The 22,047-nt window shown below is 41.9% G+C and overlaps 1 protein-coding gene across 7 annotated transcripts in view; it reads right to left on the bottom strand.

Moving 5' to 3' along the window:
* Positions 1-22,047, bottom strand: part of DLG2 (discs large MAGUK scaffold protein 2) — a 2,219,272-nt gene that overhangs the window by 64,057 nt on the left and 2,133,168 nt on the right. For all 7 annotated transcript variants that reach the window (XM_065936970.1, XM_065936964.1, XM_065936965.1 and 4 more), the window contains 2 exons: positions 14,365-14,541; positions 5,145-5,220 (listed from right to left, as the gene is read on the bottom strand). In XM_065936970.1, coding sequence (XP_065793042.1) covers positions 5,145-5,220; positions 14,365-14,541 — 253 coding nt within the window. The remainder of the gene's footprint in view (positions 1-5,144; positions 5,221-14,364; positions 14,542-22,047) is intronic.

Raw genomic sequence — 22,047 nt, 5'->3', positions numbered from 1 at the left:
AAAACAGCATAATTCACTAAATACTACTGATTTTTCAATGGACAAAGAGCTTGATTCTGAAGACTATTCTTAAATGTCTCAATAAATAATAGAATGGCTGGTTAGAAAATTGATAAAAAGTTAGAACAATGAAAGAAATTAAGGTGGTGATTAAGTTTTCACCAGAGGCTAGTCTGAACAGAGATGCATTAGAAATTTAACTGACATTCTCAGGAAAGCTTGGGTGCACTGAGATCTGGGCAACTTATGTGGTTCTCGAGCAGATCTACCCAATCTGATGGCCACATTGAGCCTGGTCATGGGTAGGCTGGCATTATCTGGATTACTGTCACAATAGTCCTCTTGTCTTTCCATGTGTGGACACAGACTTCATGAAGATACATGGCGTTTCATTTGTAGCAAATGGGCATTTAGGGGTGGAGAGCCTCAGATTTCCTCATGGATACTATCCAAAGCGTCAAAGCTCATAGCCAGACTTTCCACACAAACTTCCCAACCTTCCAGATCTTCCTGGTCAGCCCTATTAGCCAAAACTCCTACCACACCATCCTGACCATCCACCTGGTGTCTCTGATCTGCATGGCCTTACTCCAAAATGCTTACAGTTTTCACCTTCATGTTTGTGCTGTTTCTTTTGTGTGGCAAACTCTTACTCAAACTTCAAGGTCTCACTCAAACAGCACCTTCTCTTTGAAGCCTTCTCCCTTATCCAAGTCATAATTAGTAGCTCTCTCCTTTGACTTCCAAGAAAAGAAGGGATAGTATGAAGAAATGAGAAAGGGAAATGTTCTACTGTCAAAATAAACTGAATTTAAACCTGACTTTTGTACTTACTAGCTGTGTGATCTTGGGTAAATTAGTTAATCTTCTTGAGGCACCATCTCCTGGTATTTAAAATAGAGATTAATTCCCTAAATTTGGGCTTCCCAGGTGGTGATAGTGGTAAAGAATCTGCCTGATAATGCAGGAGATGCAAGGGACAGAAGTTTGATCCCCTCCAGGGAAGATCCCCTGGAGGAGGAAGTGGCAACCCACTCCAGTATTCTTGCCTGGAAAATTCCATGGACAGAGGAGCCTGGCGGGCTACAGTCCATGGGGCTGCAAAGAGTCGGATACAACTAAGTGACTGAGCGCATGTGCGCGCGCACGCGCACACACACATATAGGGATCAGCAGTGATATTGAGTTGCCATTGTTTGCTTGCTTATATATCTTTCTGTGAGCTCTGAAGTAGGAAAGACTTTGCCTTTTTAATCATCCGGCTGCCCCATGAGGCACCTAGCCTAGTACCTAATGTTTTGTAGCACTCAATTTTCAAACATTAATGAATGTTTAATTATTCATTCATAATTCCTATATTCATAATTCCTCAATTCATAATTGAGGAAAAGTAACTCAAGCACTCTAAATTCTTTTCTGTGAAGTGCTCTCTAGTCATTCCCACATCCATGAAGTCGAATCCCCATAGCTCTTGTACACACAACTAATAAGGCTCTTGTGACAGCCCATTCTACACATACTAATTGATTCTAAGATCCTCCAGGGCAGTGGCCACAGCTTTCACTGTTAAAAAAACTTAAAAAAAAATACTTTGGCCACACTGTATGGGATGTGGGATCTTGGTTAGCCCACTAGGGATCAAACATGTGCCCCTTGCATTGGAAGCGTGGAGTCCCAGCCACTGGCCCGCCAGAGAAGTCTCCGTGGCTTTCACTCTGAATCCCCAACAACTCCCAATGTTCTGTCGATACCAACTAATGACAACGTTACTTAAATATCCCATCCTCTTCCTCATTTCAAATAGTTTTCCTTTTCAGTTGATGCTGCATTTACCCCTGGGTCCCAGAGACTGAGACCTCTGTAACAATGACTAATGTCTGTAGTTTTTGTCCAAGGCTCAGAGTGAGTGGCATCTTCTGACTTTCTTAACTTTACATTGGAGAGTGAGTCTGTCCTTTCTTCAGTCTTAATTGTCCTGTCTTTCTCTTAATTGTCCTTTACGTTCTACTTCAGGATGAGAATCTTCTCATTGATGTACTATTTTCATGGAGAATTGGAAAACTGTGGTTTATTGTTTCTTAATTTATAGGCTCATGGAGAATTACTGCTGGAAGGCACCTTAAAAATCACTGAATCCAGGGATCTCAAGCAGAGAACAATTCCCAATGGTGTGTTAGGTATGACATCAATCATGACAAACCCCCCCTTTTTTTTCCTGCTGAGGTCATATATGGCTTCAGAATAATTTTCAACACATTTTATAGTTAGAGACTTCAATTCATCAGTGTACATAGGGTGAAACTTCTTTGACATCTCTGATATAGTTCAAAGCTGCTATTTTGCTAATGAGGTCCAAAGAGCAGTGATGACTCAGTAATAAACAGAGACCAGAACTCAGGTACCTGATTCTCATGACTTTCAGTTCAGGGTTTCCCTTTCCACGTGATCACTGCCTCTCCTTCAACAGCCACTCAAGTCTATATTCTATTCATTGACTCGTACCTAATCGTATTCAACAGTATGATTAAAAAAACACAACACACAAGTTTTGTCCTTCTTAAAAAGGCATCTGGGCTCTCACTGATGTTATAAGCTCTTGAGGGGAAGGGCCTGTGTTACCTTTGTATCTTTCACAAGTTCTAATCCTGTGTCTGGCACATGGTAGGTATTCAATGAAAATTCTTTGATATATACCCAACTATATATAGGAAACAAACAGGAAATCTATCCTAAAATTCTCACCAAGAATCACTGAAATATCTTCTCCCTTTGTATGGAGACAGTATTTGTTTGAAAGGTTTCCATGCATGATGACATATTCCGTCACTATTTTTTAGAGTGACATCATGTTTAAATAAATTCCCTTTCACCAGAATGTATTAGGGGAATGAAAATCATTATGTCAATGACTGGGCTGCCCATTCTGCTTAAAAATACAAAGGGCAGTGTTGTGGTTTAGGGCTCAAAAGTCCTGAGAAATGACAGATTTTCTTTTTGCTTTCATGGTGACAACTATTGACCTAAACTTGTGGTTTTGTGTAATGCTCACAAGTCAAAAATGTTAGGACAGAAAAGTAAATGAAAGGATATGAAGAGAAAGAGAATAGGAAAGCAGAAGGTGGGGAAAGGTATTTTACAATATAGCAATACGATTCTTGTATTATCACTTAAAAATAGATTTAAAAAAAAAAACTTTACAACTCACAACTTACATCATACAACAGGAAAGATTAAATGCGTTCCCCTTAAGGTCAGGCATAGAACAGTCTGCTACTTTCATACAAACTATACAGGAAGTTCTAGCCAAGGCAATCAGTCATGATAAAGAAATAAAAAGTCACCTAGATTGAAAAGAAAGAAGCAAAACTTTCTTTTTACATATAATATGGCCTTGTAGATAGAAAATTCTGGGGAATCAACCAAAAAGCTATTACAATTAATAAATGGATTCAGCAAGGTAGCAAGGTATAATAAGGCTGATATACACAATAGTTACATTTCTATATACTTGCAATGAAATATCAAAAAATAAAACTAAGAAAACAATTCATGTGCAAAAGAATGAAATCACAATCCTACTTCATATCATACACAATAATGGATGCAAAATGGATCGACCACCTAAATGTAACAGCTAAAAGTATAAAACTCAGAAGAAAATAAGGACATCTTCATGGTCTTGGTGTTTTAGATACAATACCAAAGAAAGTAGTAAAAGATAAAATAGGTAAATTGAACTCTATCAAAATAAAAAAATTTTGTGTACCAAAAGACATTCTGAAGAGAGACAACTCATAGAATGGGAGAAAATATTTGGAAAATGTATATTTAATAAGAGATTAATATCTGGAATATACAAAGAACTCCTACAGCTCAGCAACAACAAAGGAATGCCATTTTAAAAATGGGCAAGGGACCCGAAAAGACACTTTTCCAAAGAAGATATATAACTGGTCAATAAACACATGAAAAGATGTTTAATACCAATGGTCATTAGGGAAACAAAAATCACAACCACAATGAGAAACCACTTCAGACCAAACGGGAGGACTAGAAGCAGAAAGACATATAATAACAAGCGCTGGCAAGGATGCAGAGAAACTGGAACCCTCATATAGCGGTGGTGAGAATGTAGAATGTCACAGCCACCTTGCAAACAGCCTGCAGCTCCCCAAAACGTTAAACACGGAGTTATCACGTGATCCAGGAATTCCACCCCTAAGTACACGCCCAATGGATGTAAGAGTATATGTCTGTATAAAAACCGTACACACATGTTGATAGCAGCAATATTCATAATTGCTCCAAAGTGGAAACAATACAAATTGCCACCAACGACGCATGGATACACTTAGATGAGTATATCCATACAATGGCATATTGGGCAATGAAAAGAAAAGAAGTGCTTACACATGCTACAACACAGAGGCACTTTGAGAATGTTATGTAAAGTGAAAGATGTAGTCACAAAAGACCACATGGTATATAATGCCGTTTGTATGAACAGTACAGAATAGGCAAACCTACGGAGACCAAGTAGGTTAGTAGCTCCCAAGGGCTAGGTCAGAGGGCTGGGGAGAGGGAAGTGACTGCTACAGGATTTCTTTATGGGGTGATGAAATATTCTAAAGTTGACTGTGGTGATGGTTGCATAACCCTAAATTTCATTTGTTAATTTTCTTCTTTTCTATGTCTGTCACAACAATCCATGTATTCACTTAGATGATTCATCTGTATGTTTCCATGACCACTGTCCTGACTTTATAATGTGTAAAGGATTAGATATATCTTATGATGAGCAGGCATCTTTTATAGAATCTAGCCTTTGAGAGTATTTATTTTAAAAGAAAAAAATTAGAGAAATAAAAATACCAAAACTATCCTTTTTCTTCTTCACTATAGTCATTATATCATCTTCATAACACATCATTTCTGCTGATCACTAGCAGATTTACCCCCAATATTTAGTATATTTATTATAGATCTATTTCATCAGAAATCACATCATGGCTTTTAGCAATACATTTTTACCAGTGATCTACTGTCTTGTAGCTCCATAATCTGTTACTGAAAGCTTACATGCTAATTTTAGTTAAATCCATGGCAACCAAGAGAACTTAATGTTTCAATTATTTTGTACCTACCCCTTTTGAATCAATCACTCCAGGTTTTGCATTAAACTTCACCGTCTTCAATCGGGCACGTTCCTTTCTTTCCACCCTAAAGAAAATGGAAAATAAAGAGTCTATCACATGGCAAGGCATTTATGATTTTAAATTCCTTATCCAATGAAGAATACCTCTTCTTCCTATCCTTCAGATCAAATAAAATGTTTTAAAATATTTCTGTTTCTTTGTTAGTATAAAGTCTCAGTATAACATCTCTAAGCTGCTAACACATCCCTTGCAATTTTTGTGTTACATGTACTGAATCGTCACCTATTTGGAAGGAATAAAAACATAATATTTGCTATTTAAATGCCTGAATCAATCAGAATCTACTTCAAGAAATCACAGTCCACAGACGAGAACACCTAAAGTGGAGGCTAAGTAAACTCTCCTCTCCTAGTATCCTTTTCTGTTTGCTTCCTTTTTCTTTCCTTCTCTTTAAGAAAGCTGGGGTGTTTACTTTTACCTCAAACCAAACATGTTATAATCTTGAACTTTTCCTTTGCCCAACGTCCTTCTGCTGCCATCTCTGCAGATTTTGTTATTTTACCTTCATTCATTCATCAAGCATTTATTGAAAGCCTACCCTGTATCAAGTAAGGTGTTGGGGGAAAAAAATTAAAAAGCATAACTTCAATGAAGACATAGTAATGTCTTCTTGGAGGGGGCAGAGGCATAAAAAGACAGATACTACTGTACAATAAGGCTGCTGATAGCAAGGTGAGTGGGCACATCTATCTATCTCATTGGAGGGTGATGAGGAGTAGAAAGCAATGGGGAGGACTTCTTGGAGAAGGAGTACATTTCTGTGAGACTTAAATGGTGAGAAAGAGCTTGTCAGTGGGAAAATTTCAAGGAGAATCTCTCAGACAGGAGGGAGGAACAACATGTACCAAGACCTGAAGTTATCATCAAGCTAAAGATTGCAGTAAGATTCTGATACAGTGTACATACAGCACAGAGATATGAGGCTGGGAAGGTGGCGGGGCCTCCTTTATGATATAAAGGGGATCCCTCTATAATAAGGACATGGGGCTTTCTCTTGGGGAATCCTCACGACTTATTAGAGGCTATAAAGCTGAGAAACGATAGACTAGATTAGCATTTTAAATAAGTAACTCTGGGGGAGGAGGAAGATGGATAGGAGGAGGGGAAGAACAGTGGGAAGCAGGAAGCCTATTAAGAAGCTATTGCCATAATCCAGGCAAGAAATGATGAGGAGTGATAATGAAGTGGCGGACAAGGAAGGGTTTGAGAAACATCAATAAAATAAAGTTGGCAGGTCTTGTGTCTATTTGAAGGGTGGAGTTGAAAAAAGAAGTTAAATATTTCTCCGATTTTTTTTTTTTGAGCCTTTCTAATTAGACATGATCGTTCCATCCTCTGAGCCCCACAGCACTTGTCTTTGTTGGTGTTATCTCTTGTTTTCTTGTGTGCTGTTTATTTTTGAGTTGCACATAAAAGGCTCTATGTTCCTCGAGGGCAAGTCTACATATGACTCAGAGTATTACAGCAGGTCCTCAGTAAATTTTAATAGCGGAACTAAAATAATATTCATTGCATTGCTTTAGCATCACTCTTTATTTAAATGTGGCTAGGTCTAATTTCAAAAATGGGGAAAGAAAAAAAGAGAGGAAAAAACCCTGAATCTACAGAAACTTTAAGGGTTTATGAAATCTAAGCTATTCATAGATCAATAATTAACAACATACTCCTCTTTGAGAATGCTTTTGTGTTTCCAGCTGAAACACATTGAAGATCGGGGTTTCTATAGTTACAGAATGGAGTTTCAGAATATATTTATTTTGGTGTGAGAGTAGAATATTTGAGTGGAAACAGATGAGCAAAATTCTTCAAATCTAACCTCAGATATTAAAGCAGTATGTTCCACCTAGAGTTTCGACCTGCGCCCAACATACAACAGTTGGGAGGGGAGCAAGGAAGACTTCACACAAGAGAGGTAGCAAAGTGCAGAGATGCTCACTGTGAAAATGCCTGCTCTGAGCTTCTTCAGCTTTTCTCAGTTTTAATGCAAGTGCAAATGCTAATTGGTATTCATCTCTTTGGGTCCTTCTAAAACTGCTATTACAGCCCCAACTTTCTCCTAGCGTCTCTGCGTTAACCAGCCTAATTATGGGAAACACCAGTCCATCAGGGGATGCCAAAATGACATGCAGAGAATACATGGTTATTTGATTAGCCTATGAAAATAAATTCTGCATAAAGTAAGAGAGCTCACATGGGCCCCAAACATAAATGAAGCTGAACTCAATATTCTATTCTAAGAATTGCTTAGACGGAGCATTCTAATGTTTACCCCTGGTTTCTAAGTTCATGCCTTGCATGTTCCTTCAGAAATGTTTCTATTAGGCCACCTTAGTGGTTCATCACTTAAATCTTAAACAAGTTGCAAAGACTAAGTCAGATGAACAGACAGATGGAGACACACATAAACACACCTAATATGTGATACGGTTTATTACTGATCTTCAAACAAGCAACAAAAAAAGTAAAAAAAAAAAAAAAAAAAGAAAGAAAAAATTAAAGCCTTACTGTAGGAGTGGCAGATTTTGGTTCACTCAAGAAGGAAATAGGAAAACTTTGATTTAACTTGGGTTGGAAGTTTCATGAATAATAAAGATGATGATATAAGTGGTAACTGAAATTTTAACATATAATTATTAATGAAAAAGTCCTTCACATTTACATCTTCATTTGACCCTAACAATAACCAAGTGTGTTATTCTCAGTTTCATTTTATGGTTGGAAAAGCTAAGACTCAAAGCTTCCTAAATTAGAAAATGGTAGAAATAGGGACTGAGCACATCCATTCTGTTTGGGAAACAGTATTTAAGGACCTTCCATGCCTCCCTTATCCAGTGGGATTTTCAACACCCACGAGACTGTAGAGGGTCACCCACAATTCAAGACCAATATAGTTCCTTAGGAGTCAGGGCCCACTTTCTCAAAAATGATAACCATCCTCCTTCTTTGCATCCCAAATCCCGATTGTCCTGAATTAAATAAACCATAACCAAATTCAAGCATTGAGTCACTGACATAATACCTGTTTTGACAGGCTGGCCTCAAAACTCAGAATGAATTTGCTTTTAGCACTGAAATTCAGGTTAGCTAGATGTCTATTTGCAATCTGACATCACAAACACTGGATTGATTTCTCTCCTCAGCAATCTTTTCACATTTATTGCACCCCCAACCATAGTTGTGTTTTTCCATCCCAGAGGCCCATGCTAATTGCCTATTGGGGGTCTCTGCAAATCTTTTATCCTGGGTAGCAAGGGGTGTGGCTTAACCTTTTTTCTTCACTTGTCTCAGCCCTGTCCTCTCTCCTAGTGCTTCTTGGGATGCATGTGGACAGTTTATTGCCAAGATCAGTTGGGCTGAGAGATAGGTCCCTACATAAGACTGTGTTTTCCTGAGCATCAAAAGCTCAAAATTTGGAAAAAGGAAAATGTATATCATTTGAGTAAGCACAAAAGTATTAGATGCATGCTAACCGCCTTACCTATATTATCTATAATTGGCATGATAATCCAGGTTTTAAGATGAAGCTGGTACTTAATCTTTGTTGGTAAATGAATGAAAGAATCATCGAAGAGGCTTACTGGTTCTTGACCTGGATATGAAACCTAAGGTTCAGAGAGTTGAAGTGACTTGCCCAAACAACCAGTGTTTCTGAAAAAAACTTGCTGACCATTTCCTGACTTTTTTCCTTGGTAGGAATCTATGTAAAAGTGTAGCATCACCTTCTCTGTTCTACTAAGTGAGACTCCTTGGGCAGAAATACATGATGTTAAGACCCTAAGGAAATGGTGGGTCACCTACATGGAAAGACTGATTTGTGATGAGAAGGACTGACATACTTCTCTCATACTCAAGAGGCAAGCAATTAATTAGATTGTTTAAGCAGAAATAATCCTCTCTGCCTTAAACTGGATAGCAAAATTTGAGCAATCAGTTCTGTCATCCAGCATCTCCAGAGAGCACCAAATGGCCATGCTTTAATGAGCCCAACTGTCTTCCTCTGTCCTCTTACCCTCCTCCCATCTGGCATTTTCAGGTTCCCGCCAAACACACATGCCTGCAAGCACTGGATGGTCAGAACAGCCTTTGGGGCTGGGTATCCCTTTGCCTGTGCACCCCAGGCCCCGGTGCAGGGAGGACTGAAACACCATACAGGTTACTGGCCACAGGCTTGCAGGGAAGCTAAGCATTGACTCAATGCTAGCTGCAAGCTGCCATTTGAGAGCCCAGTCACTGTGGGGCAATGAATAGAGACTTGGATTAAGAGACAGGGGAACACATCCCAGCTTGGCTCTTCAGAAACTATGTAATCTCAGAAAAGAGAGATTCTGTGCTAAGAGCCCAGGTTTAGAAATCACACAAATATGCATTGGAATTCTCCATCTGCCACTTACTAGCTCTGTGACTTAGGGTAGGTCACTTAAGCTCTTAGGATCTCAGGTTTCATGAGACTGGTGAAATTAGGATATTAAGACAGACTTGAAAAATTATGGTGAATATTAAATAATACCCAAAATGGTTAGTACAGTATTTGAAACGTGTAAGAGCTTCTTACTTGTCAAGGGTTTCTAGTATACCTTTGGGGGAGTTAAAAGCAAACTGGTCTTGCTACAGAGAGACCTAGGCCAGTGGCTGACTTGCATTCTTGGGGAAGTTACCTGACTTCTCTGATCTTCAGTTTCCTTAGGAAGCTTTTGTGAGGATTAAAGAAAATCTTCTATTTGAAAGCCACCAGCATAATACACAGTCTATCATCCTATGGAATTCACTCCTCTGTCTGGGCCCTTTCACTTCCCTTGATGCCTGCTATGGGCTGAATGTTTTGTGTCCACACAAAATTCATATGTTGAAGCCTCAATCCCCAGGGTGGTGGTCTATGGTGGTGAGGCATTGGGAGGTAACAAGGTCGTGAGGGTGGAGCCCTCATGAATTAGATTAGTGTCCAAAAAGAAGAGACTGGAGAGAAAAGACCTCTCTCTCTTTCTCTCTCTCACCCACATGAGGAAATAGCAAGAGGACTGTCTGCAAACTAGGAGGAAGGTCCTCTCTCTGGGAACCTGAATGGCTAGTGCTTTGATTTTGAACTCCAGAGCTGTGAAATATACATGTCTGTTGTCCAAGGCACCCAGTGAATGGTATTCTGTCTCAGCAGCCGGAACTAAGACAGCACCTTTATTTACACTACAGCCCTCTGTCCTCACCACTGTAACTGTGCCATAGTTACATGCTGGTCCCACAAACACCAGGCTCCAGGCAGTGACCTGATGCCAGCACTTGGCACACAGACGGTGCTCATGAGCTGCTTGCTGAACTGAACTTTGTCAATTCTTATTTCTATAATGTTGGGTGGCAGGAACTGCATATGAGTTAAGAGTGTTATAGCCTGGAATCAAGTCCCAGTTTTGCCATTTATTAGCTGGGCAATTTCAGGCAAGTAAATTAACCTCTCTCTGCTTCAGTCTCCTGGTTTGTAAAATGAAGATAATTATATCACCTTCCCCATAGGGTTGTAATGAGGTTTAAATAAGTTAATTAATTGTAAAGGCCTTACAACAGTGTCTAGCATGTTCAAGGAGCATTTATTTAAAAAAAAATTATTTACCAACTTCAAAAAAGAGAGAGGGGAAAAGGCAATGATTTTCATACTCTTCATCTTATGGTTTCATTGAAATGATTAAATGGAATCATCAATAGAGTATATTTTTATAAAGGGTAAAGTCATACACTGATGTTATCCATTATGAAATTTTTCTGAACTGGCTCTAGGAGCTGAACTATAATTCCTCTCTGGCCTCTAACTGAAAAGGGGCCAGAGAGGAATTAAGGATTGAAAAAAATAACCCTAATCTAATAATAAATCATGTGTATACCAGCAACCACTTATTCTGAGCTATAGTTGTAAGATGCTGAATGCAGTATAAAATGAGAGTGCCTCCTTTAGAAGCTAAGCATTAAAGAGCAGCCCTAGGGAAGGCTCATGACAGATTTTAAATTGCATTAAGGTAAGTGCACAAGAATGCTTTGTGGGGTATGATTATAAGTGATTTTTATTTCTTCTTGATACTTTTCTAAATTTTCCCATTTTCTACAATGAAATGTGTTACTTTTATAAACACATAAAATAATAATAGTAACATTTTTGGAAAGAGTTACCATCCTAAGGAGAAAATTTAATATAAATACATTTATAGCCATAAACACACACACACACAGATGAGATGGGCAATACTGCACCCTTCATGAGCAAGAATGCAAATGTCAATATTAGAGTCATGAGACACACTTCTCCAGGCCAGCATGGTGGTTAGGATGGTTTTCTCCTAAAATATTTGCTGCTGCTGCTGCTAAGCCGCTTCAGCTGTGCCCAACTCTGTGTGACCCCATAGACGGCAGCCCACCAGGCTCTTCTGTCCATGGGATTCTCCAGGCAAGAATACTGGAGTGCGTTGCCATTTCCTTCTAAAATACTTGAGAGACAGCCAATTCAAGAGTGACCTCCAGCAGGCAGAAAATTACCCAGGAGGACTAACACTGAGAATGTTCCTTGGAGGACAGTGATGTACACTTGCACAAATGAAATATTGACAAGACTGGTTAGAATCACAGAATCTCAGGGCTGGAAAGTGACAGAAGATTGCGTAGCTCGGCTGTCCCACTCAAAGCTTGCTTCCCTTTTGTAATACTTAGTGCCCCGGAATCTTCCATTATCAAAATCATCTACAGGGACACGCACACAAATACAGATCTCCAGATGGGCTGAATCAGAGGCACTCTGTGTGTCTGTGTGAGGGAGAGAGTGGGCGTACCTTAAGTTTTCATAATGTTCCCTTGATGTCAAAGCCACTGTCTTCCCAGGTAACCCATACCATCTCTAGGCAGCTCCAGCTACTAAAAGGATTTCCTTAAAATTACTTGAAATCTCTTTCCAGACAGCTTTCCTTCTCCACCCATTTCTACCCGTATTCAACAAGATGGCTCCTTCTTCTACAGAACAGCTCTGCAGACAGCTCTGATTAATCACATCAAAGCAAACCAAAATGCTTGCTGCCTTGACATTTTTCAAAATTAAATGGAAGTGGAAAAACAGAATATATACTATTCCTGGGAGTTACTGCTTCAAATTCAGAAAACACAAAAAACTACAAACTCACAATGTCCTCTCAAAGCAACGTCAGACAATTATGCAGGAGCCCAGAGGCTTGGATGGTAAAGAATCTGCCTGCAATGTAAGAGACTTGGGTTCAATCCCCAGGTTGAGAACATCCCTTGGAGTAGGAAATGGCAAACCACTCCAGTATTCCTGCCTGGAGAATTCCATGAACAGAGAAGCCTATGGTCCACGGTGTTGCAAAGAGTCGGATGTGACTGAGTGACTGATATTTTCACTTGTACTTCCAGGAGCTTAGAGAACTGTCTGCTGGTGGGAGACCCACAGGCCCAGGCTTAGAGGGTGGGGAGGGAGACAGTCACATTGCCTGCTTTCCTCACATTCACCCTGGACTGTGTGGCCACCGGCAGGAAAAGACGGGGGACCAGTCTTCTCTGAGGTTCAAATGGCCCACAGTTATTCTTGGGGAGAATTTCCATCTTCCCACTGTGGTTGGCACTACCTCGGTCACTGGGTCACTTTGTGTGTGCAGCATTTGAATACTCAGCTTCAGGAGGATTTTCTACAAAGGTATTTGGGATGTCTGGATTCCAGGAGGAGAGCCCTTCGTGGCTTGAGAAAAGTTAGTGACTGTTTTGAATAAACATTATTCCTGACTTTGACTTCGTACCATCTCGTCTCTAGGGAGCAGATCATTTGTTTCTCAGACAGTAACTTGGTGCCAAGAGGATACTCAGGGGAAGAAGAGTTCCTTTCTAGCAGTGATGGGCAGAAGCTGCTGGGGACAGATGAAGGATGCGGTTGTTCTGAAGTTTATTCCTGCCTTTCAAGAGCAGAGTTAAGAAATGCTTAGGAGAGAAAGAGCATAATATTCCTTTTCTTTTGAACTTTTAGTTGTATGTTGGGGTATAGCCAAGTAACAGAGCTTCCCTGGTGGTTCTGCAATGCAGGAGGCATGGGCTCGATCCCTGCGTCAGGAAGATCCCCTGGATAGGGAAATGGCAACCCCCTCCAGTATTCTTGCCTGGAGAATCCCGTGGACAGAGGAGCCTGGAGAGCTACAGTCCATGGGGTTGCAAAGAGTGCAAAGAGTCAGACACAACTGAGCCCTAACACTTCACTTCATAGCCGATTAACAACTGTGATAGTTTCAGTGAACAGTGAAGGGACTCAGCCATACATACACTAGGACATAAGTCTTGACTTAGGAAATAAATACAGAACTAAATATCTGAGTGGAAGCTGGTTGGGGTGGGGACCAGGAGTAACTGAAGCTGTAAAGAAACCTCTGTAAACCCATTCTTTGGAACTCACCAGATGTTCAGCAGCTCACAGCTCAAGAATATAATTTTGTTTTTTTTTTTTCTCCAGTGAAACTAGCTTTTAATTTTTTAAATTGAAGTATAGTTGATTTACAATGTTGTGTTAATTTCTGCTGCACAGTGAAGTTATTCAGTTATATATACGCATACATTCTTTTTAAATATTCTTTTCCACAATGGTTTATCATAGGATAGTGAATATAGTTCTCTGTACTAGACAGGACCATGTTGTTTATACCCAAGTATCTGATTCTGGATTGGAGTTTTTTAGTCTTTTTCCATCAATGTTTGGACAGAATACAAAGCCAGGACCTCAGCTTTGAAAATGTTCTATTTTACTTGGCTTTCACCTGGACTTCCTATAAGTAACCCAGTAAATGAGGAACCTCTGAAGTAATCCCTCTGAGTCTGTAAGTCAGCATACAAGCTGATAAGCATACCCCTGAACATATGAAAGCCAGCAAGTGTTAGGGAGGCAGGATAAGCAGATCCTCTTTCTTGCTTTATGCTGTATCACGGTTACCAGTTTGGGTAAAAACTTAACATGAGAAGAGGGAGAATATTTAATCTGTGTCCCCTGTCCCCACTGACAATTTCTGCGCAGACTGACTAACCTACTCAAACACATCCTGGGAACGGTCTGCCACATCTTCATCTCCCCTCCCCTCCACACCCCGGGGAGGTGAGCAGCAAATCCTTGGGATCGGAAAGGCCTCCTTACCTCCGCTTGCTGGGGATGACCCCCATCTCCTCACTGTCACCCTCCAGCGTGACCCTCCTGGCTTGCCACCACTCGTCATCAGAGGCGTTGATAACGTGGAGAATATCTCCATATTTAAAACTAAGTCCTTGACTTGGCAGCCCACTGTCCTTGCTTTTGTCATAGTCAAACATGGCTCTGGAAGAAAGGACATGAGAGAACAATGTTAGGAATCTCTGGCAGCTCAAATCTAGGATTCATCATTTCGATTATTCACTCTTGCCCTGAGAACCCCCTGTCCGCTGGGTACACACTCCCAGGACTAACCCCTGGAATCCCAGTCAATGTTCCCACTGCTTTGGTCACAAATCAAGGTTACTTCTTACTTCTCCTGGAGGTTGCAAGGGCAGCCTATTAGGGCCCTTAACCTGGGGTTCTGCTCTCTGGTAGATGCCAGACTCTAGGGAGCAGAGAGTGAGGAGGGGGAATGGGGAGTTAGTGTCTAATGGGAACAGAGTTTTCGTTTTAGAAAGGTGATAAATTCAGGAGATGGACGGTGGTAAGAACTGCATAACAATCTGAATGCACTTAGTGCTCCTGAACTGTACATTTAAACATGGCCAAAATAGTATGTTTTATATTATGTGACTTTGCCACAATAAGAACAATATTGAAAAAAACCTGGGATACTGCTTTGTGGAGATCATCACATGCAACAAGGTAATAATGGAAGATGATAAAGGTAGGTTAGTACCTTATTAAGATTTTTTTTTCTCTCTCACTACAGTTAAATTTTATAAACCACTATAAAGAAGTCAATAATGAAGAGAATGATGGGCATCTTTCTGAGTGCAGCATTTTGTGTGATGAAAAAATCTTCTCAGATGGATCAAACTGCTTCCACAGAATATCAAGCCTACCTTGTCATTGCATTTATCACTCTGAATTGTAATTCTCACCGTATGTATCATGTTTTCCCCACTAAAAAGCCTTTACTGAGCCTTCACTAAGCCTAACACTGTAATAGGCATGACTGGTGGGGTAAAGGAGTTGGAAGCAGAATTAAATGATGACCAAGACCTTAGCTCTTGCCCCCAAGCAGCTGATAATCTGTCCACCTCTTTTTGTGTCTCCCACAAACCATCACCACACACACACTACCTGTGATTTCCCTGGAGAAGCAGACTTTGCCATGTCCCTGTTTATTTCCACTTTGATTCTATTCTAACAATTTCCTTAGAGTGTAGCCACTATGCAAGCAAAACTAGTTAGATCTGGTGGATAGATTTGTCTAAAATCACCGAGGACTGAGTGTGATTCTTTTTCTTTCTTTTCCCCCCTCTCATGAAAGAAATGTCACATCTGTTGTGATGGCAACCCAAATGAGTTGAAGGCATCAGCCCTCAAATACTGCAGGAAAAGCTGAATTACTTGCAACAGCCCTTCTTCCATTAACTCTGTCCCCAAGTGGTGGAATATGGTGAGGGGGGTGTCTCAGCTCCCAGAATGACTCATTTCCACCTTAACCATCTTCATCTTCCTTACCAAAGACTTCACAAAGCCCTCGCCAGGAAAAGGGGGCTGAGAGGAGGCAGAGACCCACTCCTGACTCTGTCACGCCTCTGGCTGGCGGATGAGACACGAGTTACCATTGCAGAGCCACGGCTTTTTAAATGCAAAATTAGTCCAATAACTGTATTCACTTGGAGCTGCTATGAGCTTTAATGAAACAACATATTGGATGCATCGGGCAGAATGTAGTCTAATAGTGGCTAAGAAAGCAGACTCGGGGGCCACACTGTTAGGGCTGTGTTCTGGTCCTGGCACTTCTCTCTTACCAGTCACGCAGCTGGTAACCCAGGCACCCTCCTGAGTCCCTCTGAGGACTCAGTTTCCCCATATAGAACACAGTGATTTCAACAGCGGAGATGATAACCGCGCCTCTATCATGGGATTGTCCTATGGATGAAATGTTGCCTAAGGTAATACATGTAAAGCATACACAAAAGTGCTACACACAGTGACAGTCATTAAGTATGAACCATTATTGTTGCTGTTATACGCCTCCTTTTCCCCTTTTGAGTGTATGCTTTTAAACATCCTTTCTATGGATTCTACTCTGTGCAAAAACAGACTGACATAACAGTCCCGAGGCTGCATCCTTTAAAAAGGCCTGCATATAAGGACAGCCTTTGGCTGACATTTGGTAACTCAGCTTTTGGGAGGCTTCTTTCCATTTCCCGTTAAGAATGGCTTACTGTGCCTAAACTGTCTACATAAACAGTATCATTTAAGCCGAATACTTGCTTTTCCCCTGGGAGTCTGGAATTGTGGTAGGTGCCAGGCAGAGAGGGCACCTATGTTAGCAGCCCCAAATACAATCCCTGGACACTGAGTCTCAGGAGCTTCTCTGGTAGACAACACCCTACACCTGCTGTCACAATCCATCGCTGGAGGAATTAAGCATGTCCTTCCTGACTGCACTGGGAGAGGACTCCTGCAAGCTGGCACCTCATCTCCTCTGGCCTTTGTATCAGGCTCTTTTCCTCTTGCTGAGCTGGCTTTGTATCCACTTTCTGCAATAATCATAGCCATGAAGATGAGAGTCCGACAAGCCCTCCTAGTTGGGAGTTGTCCTCAGAAACCCCAACACTCACTTCATAGACTGGAAACCATATTTACATACACTTTTCTCATTTGTGCCTCGATCCATTCCTAGAAAGAAAGTACAACGGATACAGTACTTAGTATCCCCTTTTCACAGGTGAGGGGCATACCAGGTGAGGCCCCCTCCAACTAATGCAGGATACGTGGCTTAGAGGCAGCAACCGGGGCTGGAGTGTTGAGTTCTTGGTCCTAAGTCCTAGTTCAGTGGTCTCCACCTTGCCCCTGACCCCACACCAGTCTGGGAGGGGGTGAAGGTGGTGACAAGGGGGCAAGGATGAGAATCATGACAAGCACTATTCATGCCCACGTTAGGGGGCCTGGCCCTTTGTGCTCATTGTCCTACATTTGACATCATAACAACCTGAAAGGTAACTATTAGTATCTCTGTTTAATAGATGGGAGAGGAGGCTCAGGAAGTTCAGAAATCTGCCCCAGGTCACAGGTAAACACGTGGTAGAAACTGAACCCAGAATAAGGCCTGACTCCAAAATGCACACCCCTGGTTGTTTCATTACAGTGCCCACGACTTGGCCGTACCAGGAAATTCTAATCTTCCCTTCAGAGCTAACCACCTCTTCTCCCCCAGATCCCTGAAGTTCCCTTACCGCTCAGCTCCTGTCCCCAGTATTCCTTATCTTAAGGTCTCCAAACCTCTAGTTCAGCTTCAGGTTCTTCTGGATGTAAAGTGTGTGGACTGGAGGGAGAAAGACATCAGGAAAGCTGGCAGGTGGTGGCCAAGAAGGCAGGCTCTAGGGTCAGGCTACTTGGGTTTGCAACTCTTTAACTGTGATCTTGAACAAGGTACTTAACGTCTCTGGGTTTCGAGCTTTCTTAATTATAAAATGGCATAGTAATAACACCAGCCACCTTGAAGAGTTGTGGTGAGGCTTAAATGAAATAATACATGTAAAGTATTGTTAACACTGGTACTATTGGTAGTAACATTTTGTAACATATTGTAACATTGCTACTACTGGTAGTAGCGAGTGCTCAATAAATGTTAGCTAATACTACTAGGATAGTTATTCTGAAAAATGCACTGGGATTTTAATTCCAGTTTCTGAGTCCCAACTGTGCCACTTAGAAGCTGTCATATGGACTGTGTACAAAGATATCTAAAACTCCTCTGTGTCCTCAAGACCCAGTTTAGTGCTGGGTACAAGGCAGACCTTCAGAAAGGTCTGTGGAAATATTTAGGATGATCTTTGAAAGCCCCTGGTCACTCAGACTGGTAAAGAGCCTGGCCTGCAAAGCAGGAGACCTGGGTTCGAGCCCCAGGTTGGGAAGGTCCCCTGGAGAAGGGAATGGCAACCCACTCCAGTATTCTTGCCTGAAGAATCCCATGGACGGAGGAGCTACAGTCCATGTGATCGCAGAGTCGAACACAACTGAGCGACTAACACTTTCACTTTGAAAGCTCCACTTCTTTCAAGTCTCAGGGTCCCGGTCTGTAAGGGGAGGGCAGCAGAAACCAATCCCAAAGGTCCTCAGCAGGTGACCCATTCATTCTACTGAGCTCCATTCCAGTCTCAAGTCGTCTTTTCAAGAAAACATTTATTTACTTGGCTGTGCTGGGTCTTAGTTGTAACATGTGGGATCTTTGGTTGCGGCATGGGAACTCTTAGTTGTGGCATATGGGATCTAGTTCCCTGACCAGGGATTGAACTTGGGCCTGCATTGGGAGCATGGAATCCTAGCCACTGGGCCACCAGGGAAGTTCCCCCAAGTATTCCTGAGGGGAGATTTCCCACCCTTGGGATCAGCAACACGCTCTCTCCATGAGTTCTATTATCTTGGATAAACTGCCTCTCTAGGATCACACTGATTTAGGGATGCCAGGTCCCTAAAAACAAGCAGCTGACACATTTCAGCAGCTTCTGGCTCCTCTGGATATTAATGGATCATCACATCTGGGGAAGAGGCTACAGTGCCCCGTCACCTATTTTAAAAAGCGATAAGCTGCTTTTAATTTGCTTTATGTGCTAATTCATCACAGCAACTTTTATAAAATGCCATTAAGACTCACACTTTCCACCCAGGGTGCTTTTAACAAGTCCATTAGACAAGTGGAATTAGACATGAATAATGCAATGGCTCTCCCATCCCTCCTGCCCCTCCTGCATCTCAGCATGTGGCGGCCCCTTGCCCCCCAGGGAAGCCTAGGGAGGGAGGGGTGAAGCAGATGCTTGTCCTCACGTTGGCGGGCCAGCCTGGCTGCAGAGACCTAGGCACCAGACCGAAATTGCGCTTATTAAGCATCCCACAATGTGCTAAAGACATTCTATTCACTGTCTCCCTCAATTTGCTGGGTTTGACTCAGCATACCAGTTACACACCAAGCTTTGGGGAAAGGAAAGATCTGGGTGTTAAGTCTCAATTCTGTCATTGCCAGTTGTGAATTTTAGGTCTGTGGCTTAACCTCTTAGATGACCTCTTAACCAGAGACGACCATTCTCTCATTGATCACATGCAGATAACGATGGCATGAACTCACAAGACTGTCATGGAGATACTGCTATGGCACGGTGCTTGTAAAGTTCCCAAGACCTGCACAGAATGAATCCCCTTCGTTATTATTTCTGTTAACAATCCTGCCAAGTAAGCGTTTTGGATCTCATAAAAGAAATGAGAGTCAAAGAGCTGAAATGAGAAAAAGCTAGTAAGTGGCAGAATCAGGATTTAAACAAGACAGATGTGTCTGAATCAAAAGCCTGTGCTCTGATGCAGAATTCAGCTTGGAGCTCCTGATAAGGAATGCAGTCAGTACTTAGATCTCATCCCCGAAGATTTCATGATCAATGGATGATCGCCTTGACGCTGACACTGTGGACTAGACATCAGGAGAGAGGCGCATGTAGTTTACTGAGCACATGCCCAGTTCTCACACTGCCCTGAAATGTGTATTTTAGCCTTCTGCTGCAGAGGAGGAAACACAAACTTCGATAAATTAAGCAACATGTCCAGGAGTACGTCAGCTATCAAGGTGGGCTTCAGCTGTTATGCCCTATGCCTTTGTTCTTTAAGACACTTTGGGGAAATGAGGTAAATTTACACGTGGCTAATATTTATGTGTCTCACTGAAGGTTACTCTGGGGCATCTTCCTCATCAAGCCCCAAGCTCCTTCCCTGGGAGTTAAGTTCCCCTCTCACATACTCTGATCTCATTCTGCTTTGTGCTTTTTAACATTTGCAAATTCTATTTTGCATGAGCATGGGGATGGGGAAGGTTCACATTCCTCCCAGCCTCAGAATCTACTCCATAAGAGATGATCAAGAAAAGTTATTTTCTGTTATTCAGTCTGTCACCTATGCCCGTCATAGGGTAATTCTTGGAATTCAATAGTTCACTTGCTTTCCTGTAAAGGTCTGGGCAGTTGGTAATAGTTGGTAAGGAAGGCCTGAGTGACACCCAGCATAGGCCTCCCTGGCTTCTGTAGGAAATGACGAACATATGTGCACCATTCCTGTCTCTCAAGTCAGAACATATCCACCCCAGGTGGAGGGTGACATGCAGCTCTGGACCGATGACTTCTCACATCTCCTTCAGAAGCCATATACACCCCTGTGGGTGAGTCATCATGTCCAAACTTAGCTCTGTCAAGGCCACTTATTCTCCCATCCATTTCAATACTAAACTTCCCCAGTGAAAACAGTGGTGAGAACCACCACCAAAATCTGTCTAGAGGATGGGAACAGGCTAACCTCTGCCGATCCTTGCTAAGAGGCCATTGACCACGATGCTGCTGTTTACTGAATAGCTGCTGAGCACATAGTAAGCCTACAACATGTCAGGCGCTGTTCTGGGTATTTATTATTTGTGAGTCAAAAGATAACCCTTAAGAGTTTGGAATGGTCATGTACACACTGCTATATTTAAAATAGATAACCAACAAGGACTTACTCTACAGCACAGGAAACTCTGCTCAGTGTTATGTGGCAGCCTGGACAGGAGGGGGTTTGGGGGGAGGATGAATACATGCATATGATGGCTGAGTCCCCTGTCACCTGAAACTATCACAACATTGTTAACTGGCTATACCCCTGTACAAAATAAAAGTTTAGAAAAAAAGACCACTTAAAAGGCAAGCATTGTTCCCATTTTACAGAAAGGTAAATATACTCTATACCATGGACTGTGGTATCACATGGGTTATTCTGCTTAATCACTAATAACCTAGTAAGGCAGGTTTGTGTTCTTTAAAGACACTCTTTTCAACACGCCAGTGTTTCCTTTTATGTGAGGGGGCTATTGGGAAAATGCCAGTGTCTACTGGACCCAAGGCACCAGGCAGTCACTGTCATGAAGGAAGATGGAACTAATTGGGCACCAACCAGAGGTCCTCACAGTCTGGGCCTCTGCACAGCCGTGGCGTTTTGATCATAATCAGGGAGGAAGCATCATTTCCGGGGGCAACAACTCTGTCTCTCTGTTTCTCCTGAGTCTCCAGCGCTCCCAATTCCCCAAGGGATGTGGCATGAGCCGATTTCACATGTCTGGAGATCTGCAAGTTGATCATTTCAGACAACTCATCATCAGAGTCTCCAGGGACGGGGCCCATTCCAGGCTGCCTTCTCTCCCAGGCTGTCCTATCATCTGTCAGGTTGGTTTACACGGCAGCACCGGCTGACAGGCCCCCCGTTGGAGGGAAGCAGAGGCAAATCTGGACCTGCACAAAGGCAGGCTCGACAGACCACAGCGAATGGCACTTCAGCTTTCCGGGTTGGGTGAGGCTGTAAAGATTAATCATCTTAAAACCACTGTCTTTTCCCCCAAATGCTATCAGCTGGCTACTCAGCAAATGAAATATGGGAAAGAAGAACATGACTAGGATGAATAGCCCACGTTTTATGACAGTTCTAAGAGCTCTTTATGTTCTGGCCTTGGTTTGTCAGACCATCGAGATATATTAATCAAGATATTCAGAAAAGCTGACAAAGCCCCGACTGCAGCCTTTTATTTCTGATCTGACCTAAAAATGCAGAGCAAACTTTGGTATCTACTTTTTAGGGCCTTAGTGTCACAAATTAGTGAGCTTG

The sequence above is a fragment of the Muntiacus reevesi genome, chromosome 5, assembly GCF_963930625.1.
Source record: "Muntiacus reevesi chromosome 5, mMunRee1.1, whole genome shotgun sequence".
In the NCBI taxonomy this organism is placed as follows: Eukaryota; Metazoa; Chordata; class Mammalia; order Artiodactyla; family Cervidae; genus Muntiacus; species Muntiacus reevesi.
Note: the sequence above shows the minus strand (reverse complement) of the source record. Positions and strands in the feature narration are given on the sequence as shown.